The 8,951-nt window shown below is 43.7% G+C and overlaps 3 protein-coding genes across 3 annotated transcripts; all 3 read left to right on the top strand.

Moving 5' to 3' along the window:
• The first annotated feature begins 4,629 nt into the window (after positions 1 to 4,629).
• Positions 4,630 to 5,142, top strand: LOC134340909 (jupiter microtubule associated homolog 1-like). The gene has a single exon (XM_063038497.1). It carries the CDS (start codon positions 4,630 to 4,632, stop codon positions 5,140 to 5,142), a length of 513 nt encoding a protein of 170 aa, XP_062894567.1.
• A 951-nt stretch (positions 5,143 to 6,093) lies between these two features.
• Positions 6,094 to 6,606, top strand: LOC134340747 (jupiter microtubule associated homolog 2-like). The gene has a single exon (XM_063038221.1). The coding sequence runs from the start codon at positions 6,094 to 6,096 to the stop codon at positions 6,604 to 6,606; it is 513 nt and encodes a 170-aa protein (XP_062894291.1).
• Positions 6,607 to 8,005: 1,399 nt separating this feature from the next.
• On the top strand, positions 8,006 to 8,518 carry LOC134340786 (jupiter microtubule associated homolog 2-like). Its single transcript, XM_063038301.1, has one exon. The coding sequence runs from the start codon at positions 8,006 to 8,008 to the stop codon at positions 8,516 to 8,518; it is 513 nt and encodes a 170-aa protein (XP_062894371.1).
• The last annotated feature ends 433 nt before the right edge of the window (positions 8,519 to 8,951 follow it).

The following is an 8,951-nucleotide window of genomic DNA, read 5'->3' as shown; positions in this document are numbered from 1 at the left end:
CTTATCTACCTTCAGATTTTTCAGTTTCTCAAGCACTTCCTCCCTAGCAATGGTAACTTCACACACTTCTACCCCTGACACACTTGAACTTCTTGCATACTACTTGTGTCTTCCACAGTGAAGAATAACACAAAATAATTTCAGTTTGTCCACCATAACCTTGTCCTCCTTTACTACCTCTCTAGCATCATTTTCAGGTGGTCCAATCTACTCTCGCCTCTCCTTCACTCTTGAAATATCTGAAGACACTTTCCTTTCTCCAATGTAGAAGAGACCACTTTGTGAACACCATATGCGTTTCACCAGATTCAAATCAGTAGAAGGAAATTACTCTTCACCTAGAAGAACTCTTTGGGTCTCTGGATCTTGGAAAAGGGAAGAAGTGAAAAGACAGATATTGTATCTAGCTTCTCTTTTCATTTCTTAACCTTTTTATTTTAGATTTCCATTGCTTGCAGCTATTTTTACTATATTCCCTCAAAGTTTTCCTGTGTCCCTGTCCCAACCCACATAGTCATACAGCTTTGACTTGGATATATTGCACTCGTCCCCACCTCCCACCCCATCCAAGGAGTCAACCAAACACAAAGCCAGAGAAGAGGTAAATAATCAAAGGAGAGCAGGAGATACAGATAAACTGGAGAATGCTCTGCATTCGTGGTGGGGCAGATAGGAGGTCAGATTGGCATAGTGGAGAGAAGGATAGAAAGTGTGAATGTGGCAAGGTCATTATTCCATATTGACTTTGCTGGAACCTTGAAGTTGAGGAGGGACAGGAAGTTAGTGGAATCTTCAGCCAGAGTAAAGTGAGCAGGGTTTAATCTGTGGCTTTTGCCCAATGGACCTCACATATTATGATTCATAGCATGAAAAATCAAACAACGCACAGACAAAATGCTGGTGAACGCAGCAGGCCAGGCAACATATATAGGAAGAAGCACAGTCAATGTTTCAGGCCGAGACCCTTCGTCAGGACTAACTGAAGGAAGCGATAGTAAGAGATTTGAAAGTGGGAGGTGGAGGGGAGGTCCGAAATGATAGGAGAAGGCAGGAGGGAGAGGGATGGAGCTAAGAGCTGGACAGGTGATTGGCAAAAGGGATACGAGGCTGGAGAAGGGAGAGGAGCATGGGACGGGAGGCCTAGGGAGAAAGAAAGGGGGGGGAACCCAGAGGATGGGCAAGGAGTTATAGTGAGAGGGACAGAGGGAGAAAAAAAAGAGAAAAAAAGGGAAAGAAAAAAAATAATTAATAAGGGATGGGGTACAAAGAGGAGGTGGGGATTCACCCTGCCTTGTGTAGCTGGATCCTGGACTTCCTGACAGATCATCAGCAGGTGGTAAGAGTGGGCTCCCTCACCTAGCCCCTCTGACCCTCAACACAGGTGCCTCTCAGAGCTGTGTACGAAGCACCCTCCTTTACACTCTGTATACTCATGACTGTGTCGCCACCCATGGCTCCAATCTGCTAATTAAATTTGCTGATGACACCACACTGATTGGCCGAATCTCAAGTAATAATGAGGCAGCCTACAGGGGAGAAGTCATCACTCTGACACAGTGGTGTCAAGAAAACAACCTCTTCCTCAATGTCGCAAAAACAAAGGAGCTGGTGTGGACTACAGGAGGAATGGAGACAGGCTCACCCCTATTGACATCAATGGATCTGGGGTTGAGAGAGTAAATAGTTTTAAGTTCCTCGGCATCCACATCACTGAGGACCTCACGCGGTCCGTACACACCAGGTGTGTGGTGAAAAAGGCACAACAGCACCTCTTTCACCTCAGACGGTTGAGGAAGTTTGGTAGGGGCCCCCAAATCCTAAGGACTTTCTACAAGGGCACAATTGAGAGCATCCTGACTGGCTGCATCACTGCCTGGTATGGGAACTGTACCTCCTTTAATCGCAGGACTCTGAAAAGAGTGGTGCGGATAGCCCAGCGCATCAGCAGATGTGAACTTCCCACTATTCAAGACATTTACAGAGACCGGTGTGTAAAAAAGGGCATAAAGTATCATTGGGGACCGAAGTCACCCCAACCACAAACTGTTCCACCTGCTAACATCCGGGAAACAGTACCGCAGCACAAAAGCCAGGGCCAGCTTCTTCCATCAGGCCATCAGACTGATTAATTCATGCTGACACAACTGTATTTCTGTGTTATATTGACCATCCTGTTGTACATAATATTTATTATAAATTACGATAAATTGCATATTGCACCTTTAGACAGAGACGTAACATGAAGATTTTTACTCATGTGTATGAAGGATGCAAGTAATAAAGTCAATTCAATTCAATGTGACCCAAAGCTGTCTTGTTTCCAACAGTTAGGCTTGTTGAGAATCTGAGTTTCAAAAAGGCACAGATTGCTGTTGGTGGAGCTTTAAGTGCGTCGCAGCTAGCGAAGACTTGCGTTGATAACTCAAATACCCTCTCTGTACTCACCTATCGCAATTCAGAGCTGCAGAGGGATAATGCAATCACTCCTGAGCTTATAAGAAGGTTAAGCAAATGGCAACTTTTGTTAAATAATAATGGATAGAAAATAGACTTCTTGAGGAAAAGAGACAAAAAGGGATAGGGGCTTGCAGGAATGGCTGTGACCTACAGGAAATGCACAATGATTGAGAGGATCTACTCCGAAACATGTAAAGCAAACACTTATTGGCTGGGTTCAGTATAAGTTTTCTCCCTACAGAGGCAAACTGACTCTGAGGAGCGCAATGATTGTTTGTGATTAAAGCAGAAAGTGTAACATGGGGGGCACTGGGAGCGGACCCAAATGCAAGACACAGACACTGAAGTACTAGGAACAGGACTAGGCGTGACAAGGAAGCAAGGGGAGAGGGGAAGAAAGGACGCTGGACATGACACAGGCCCTGGATGAGACAAGGATACAGGGCCTGGGCTAGGACTTGTCTAGGATAGTGGAATGGGGACATGGAACTTGGAACTAGGAGCCTGGGCTAGGACCCCGAGCCAGAGACTGGACAAGGACCCAAAACCTGGGTCTTGACTTGGGCTCAGACCCTGGATCCAGGCGAGGGCATTTCGGGGCTCAGATTCCTCGAGGCGAGGGCATTTCGGGGCTCAGGTTCCTTGAGGCGAGGGCATGACGGGGCTCGGGTTCCCTGAGGCGAGGGCATGACGGGGCTCAGGATCCTCGAGTCGAGGGTATGATGGGGCTGGGGTTCCCTGAGGCGAGGGCATGTTGGGGCTCGGGATCCTCAAGGCGAGGGTACTTCGAGGCTTGGGTATGGACTCCGAGCCAGAGACTGGGCAAAGACCCAAAACCTAGGACTTGACTCGGGCATGGACTCCAGAACTAAGTGACGACAAGACGTGCCTACAGGATGAGGAGAGGCAACAGGACTGGATGTGAAACTCCTGGACAGGACAAGGGAACCTCAGCACTGGGCTGGGCAAGGTACTCCTGGGCTGGGCGAGACACATGGACAAGACAAGAACACAAAGCCATGGCTTGGACAGGATGGGGTTCTTGGATCATCGCTAGGACTGGACGAGACCCCGAAGCCTTGTCTTGGTTGAGGGAGAGACAGGAACGCAGAGCCTTGGTCGAGGGAGAGACAGGACGATTTTAGTCTTACAAGTGATGTAGATGAAATCAATGTAATTGAGGTAATAGTCATAGTCACAGTCATAGTCATACTTTATTGATCCCGGGAGAATTGGTTTTCATTACAGTTGCACCATAAATAATAAATAATAAATTTTTCTTCAGTTTTTTTTTGCTTTGTATTATTCACTATTATTCTGCACGATTGGGAGCTTTGTTAATTTTCACTATTTGGTTTTACAATTACTCATCTTAAATGTAACAATGTATCTCTTACTACTTGTAATTTTGCTTTGTTATGTTTTCATTCTATGGAATTAATAAAAAGATTGAAAAAGAAAGAAAGAATAGTAGTTATTGTACATTATACTTTTAAGATTGCTGATTTTCTAACTCTATCTGCTTTTTCAGGTTTTCCTTTTTTTGGATCATAGCCTGCAGTTGTTTACTGAGACCTCGGAGTTCTTCTTCATTTGCTTCCATGTTTTCATTTTATAATCTGAATGTAGATAGTTCACTTTGCAACAAATTCCTTTTCTTTTTGTATCCTTGTAATAATTTCCTCCATTCTCCAATCTCTTTTCCAACTCACAGTTGTTCTTGTCGGGTGCATCTATTTGTTTTTGGAGTTCTGCACATTTACCCTGGGCTTCAACCATAAAATCTGAGGATTTTCCTTAAGTTCTGAAACATTTCTTAAATTCTTGACCATTTGCGATAAATATGTTGCCATTAAGATTCCATCTCCCCTGCCTGTGAACGGTTGGATTCTCCATTCAGCGTTTCTTTGACTTCCTTCCACCTAATTCCTTTAATACCAAGATACTTTTCTGCAGACTTGACGATAATTTTAATCACACACCTTAAGCAGGTCTTGAGTTCATTGTGATGTTTGCTGACATCATGAAGTGTAACAATGGCATAGCATCATCAGATGTAACCTCTACAGGACTCCTTTGGGTATTGTATCAATAGCAGCCTAAATGTACGTAATAACCTGGTGGTTATTATACCTATCAATAGTTTGGTATCTCATCTGCGGATCGGAAGACATGAGCAGCACAACAACCTTCCAAGGCCTGGACTCCAAGGATCGCAGCAGTTCCAGGGTGATGCAGCCTCCAGGTGGTGAATCCAGTATCTCATTGGGGCTGGAGGAAAATGCCAAACCAGTGCATTCCCGTCCAAGCAAAACTGCATCCAATACCTTCGGGCCACCATTGCAAAATCAACCTGTGACTAGAAGAAGGAACCCGCCAGGTGGAAAAAGTAGTGGTATCTTTCAGGCAGCTACCACTGAAACACCTGAACGAAAGCAACGGAGAAATCCTCCTGCTGGCAAGACAAGTGGCATCTGTGACATTGTGGAAATACCTCCCAAAACTCCGGATATCGCAACTGGGGAAGGTGAAAATAGCCCAGGTTCCTCCGAAACTGAAAACCAAATGGAAGCCCAGGGAAAGAGAGGAGAGTGTGTGCCTGGGCCAGTAGAGTCTGCTCAACCTGAACCAGTAAGGCGCAAGAGAGTCCCACCTGGTGGATGGTCTACCATTGTGCTGGGGTAAATCCACTGTTCACCTCAGTGTATCAGCTGCAGACTGAATAAACATTGATTTTATTGTAACCTTAAAATTTGAGCGTCACCATTTTGTATTGGCACTTTACATTTGAAGGCTGATTGCTCTCATTAGATAATGCCGCAAACTGCTATTCTTCCCTAATTATGTCACGTTTTCGTGTAGTTGCATTACCTCAATTACATTGATTTCATCTACATCACTTGTAAGACTAAAATCATCTTGTTAAAGAATAGTAATTATTGCACGTTATACTTTTAAACTTCTTGTTTTTCCAAGTCTATCTGCTTTTTCAGGTTTTCCTTTTCTTGGATCATAGCCTGCAGTTGTTTACTGAGACCTCGGAGTTCTTCTTCATTTGCTTCCATGTTTTCATTTTATGATCTGAATGTAGATAGTTCACTTTGCAACAAATTCCTTTTCTTTTTGTATCCTTGTAATAATTTCCTCCATTCTCCAATCTCTTTTCCAACTCACAGTTGTTCTTGTCGGGTGTATCTATTTGTTTTTGGAGTTCTGCACATTTACCCTGGGCTTCAACCATAAAATCTGAGGATTTTCCTTAAGTTCTGAAACATATTTCTTTCATTCTTGACCATTTGCGATAAATATGTTGCCATTAAGATTCCATCTCCCCTGCCTGTGAACTGCTGGATTCTCCATTCAGCGTTTCTTTGACTTCTTTCCACCTAATTCCTTTAATACCAAGATACTTTTCTGCAGACTTGACGATAATTTTAATCACACACCTTAAGCAGGTCTTGAGTTCATTGTGATGTTTGCTGACATCATGAAGTGTAACAATGGCATAGCATCATCAGATGTAACCTCTACAGGACTCCTTTGGGTATTGTATCAATAGCAGCTTAAATGTACGTAATAACCTGGTAGTTATTATACCTATCAATAGTTTGGTATCTCATCTGCGGATCGGAAGACATGAGCAAGACAACCACCAACCAAGACCTGGACTCCAAGGATCGCAGCAGTTCCAGGGTGATGCAGCCTCCAGGTGGTGAATCCAGTATCTCATTGGGGCTGGAGGAAAATGCCAAACCAGTGCATTCCCGTCCAAGCAAAACTGCATCCAATATCTTTGGGCCACCATTGCAAAATCAACCTGTGGCTAGAAGAAGGAACCCGCCAGGTGGAAAAAGTAGTGGTATCTTTCAGGCAGCTACCACTGAAACACCTGATCTAAAGCAACGGAGAAATCCTCCTGGTGGCAAGGCAAGTGGCATCTTTGACATTGTGGAAATACCTCCCAAAACTCCGGATATCGCAACTGGGGAAGGTGAAAATAGCCCAGGTTCCTCCGAAACTGAAAACCAAATGGAAGCCCAGGGAAAGAAAGGAGAGTGTGTGCCCGGGCCAGTAGAGTCTGCTCAAACTGAACCAGTAAGGCGCAAGAGAGTCCCACCTGGTGGATGGTCTACCATTGTGCTGGGGTAAATCCACTGTTCACCTCAGTGTATCAGCTGCAGACTGAATAAACATTGATTTTATTGTAACCTTAAAATTTGAGCGTCACCATTTTGTATTGCAACTTTACATTTGAAGGCTGATTGCGCTCATTAGATAATACCGCAAACTGCTATTCTTCCCTAATTATGTCACGTTTTCGTGTAGTTGCATTACCTCAATTACATTGATTTCATCTACATCACTTGTAAGACTAAAATCATCTTGTTAAAGAATAGTAATTATCACAAGTTATACGTTTAAACTTCTTGTTTTTCCAAGTCTATCTGCTTTTTCAGGTTTTCCTTTTCTTGGATCATAGCCTGCAGTTGTTTACTGAGACCTCGGAGTTCTTCTTCATTTGCTTCCATGTTTTCATTTTATAATCTGAATGTAGATAGTTCACTTTGCAACAAATTCCTTTTCTTTTTGTATCCTTGTAATAATTTCCTCCGTTTTCCAATCTCTTTTCCAACTCACAGTTGTTCTTGTCGGGTGCAGCTATTTGTTTTTGGAGTTCTGTACATTTACCCTGGGCTTCAACCATATAATCTGAGGATTTTCCTTAAGTTCTGAAACATTTCTTAAATTCTTGACCATTTGCGATAAATATGTTGCCATTAAGATTCTATCTCCCCTGCCTGTGAACTGTTGGATTCTCCATTCAGCGTTTCTTTGACTTCTTTCCACCTAATTCCTTTAATACCAAGATACTTTTCTGCAGACCGGACGATAATTTTAATCAACACACATCAAAGTTGCTGGTGAACGCAGCAGGCCAGGCAGCATCTATAGGAAGAGGTACAGTCGACGTTTCAGGCCGAGACCCTTTGTCAGGACTAACTGAAGGAAGAGTGAGTAAGGGATTTGAAAGCTGGAGGGGGAGGGGGAGATGCAAAATGATAGGAGAAGACAGGAGGGGGAGGGATAGAGCCGAGAGCTGGACAGGTGATTGGCAAAAGGGGATACGAGAGGATCATGGGACAGGAGGTCCGGGAAGAAAGACGGGGGGGGGTGACCCAGAGGATGGGCAAGAGGTATATTCAGAGGGACAGAGGGAGAAAAAGGAGAGTGTGAGAAAGAATGTGTGCATAAAAAAGAGTAACAGATGGGGTACGAGGGGGAGGTGGGGCCTAGCGGAAGTTAGAGAAGTCAATGTTCATGCCATCAGGTTGGAGGCTACTAATTTTAATCACACACCTTAAGCAGGTCTTGAGTTCATTGTGATGTTTGCTGACATCATGAAGTGTAACAATGGCATAGCATCATCAGATGTAACCTCTACAGGACTCCTTTGGGTATTGTATCAATAGCAGCCTAAATGTACGTAATAACCTGGTGGTTATTATACCTATCAATAGTTTGGTATCTCATCTGCGGATCGGAAGACATGAGCAAGACAACCACCAACCAAGACCTGGACTCCAAGGATCGCAGCAGTTCCAGGGTGATGCAGCCTCCAGGTGGTGAATCCAGTATCTCATTGGGGCTGGAGGAAAATGCCAAACCAGTGCATTCCCGTCCAAGCAAAACCGCATCCAATATCTTTGGGCCACCATTGCAAAATCAACCTGTGGCTAGAAGAAGGAACCCGCCAGGTGGAAAAAGTAGTGGTATCTTTGAAGCAGCTACCACTGAAACACCTGATCGAAAGCAACGGAGAAATCCTCCTGGTGGCAAGGCAAGTGGCATCTTTGACATTGTGGAAATACCTCCCAAAACTCCGGATATCGCAACTGGGAAAGGTGAAAATAGCTCAGGTTCCTCCGAAACTGAAAACCAAATGGAAGCCCAGGGAAAGAAAGGAGAGTGTGTGCCTGGGCCAGTAGAGTCTGCTCAAACTGAACCAGTAAGGCGCAAGAGAGTCCCACCTGGTGGATGGTCTACCATTGTGCTGGGGTAAATCCACTGTTCACCTCAGTGTATCAGCTGCAGACTGAATAAACGTTGATTTTATTGTAACCTTAAAATTTGAGCGTCACCATTTTGTATTGCAACTTTATATTTGAAGATTGATTGCGCTTATTAGATAATGCCGCAAACTGCTATTCTTCCCTAATTATGTCACATGTTTTCGTATAGTTGCATTACCTCAATTACATTGATTTCATCTACATCACTTGTAAGACTAAAATCATCTTGTTAAAGAATAGTAATTATTGCACGTTATACTTTTAAACTTCTTGTTTTTCCAAGTCTATCTGCTTTTTCAGGTTTTCCTTTTCTTGGATCATAGCCTGCAGTTGTTTACTGAGACCTTGGAGTTCTTCTTCATTTGCTTCCATGTTTTCATTTTATAATCTGAATGTAGGTAATTCACTTTGCAACAAATTCCT

Source organism: Mobula hypostoma, chromosome X2, assembly GCF_963921235.1.
Source record: "Mobula hypostoma chromosome X2, sMobHyp1.1, whole genome shotgun sequence".
NCBI classification, from domain to species: domain Eukaryota; kingdom Metazoa; phylum Chordata; class Chondrichthyes; order Myliobatiformes; family Myliobatidae; genus Mobula; species Mobula hypostoma.
The sequence above is the reverse complement of the archived record's forward strand: the minus strand, read 5'-3'. Positions and strand labels throughout refer to the sequence as shown.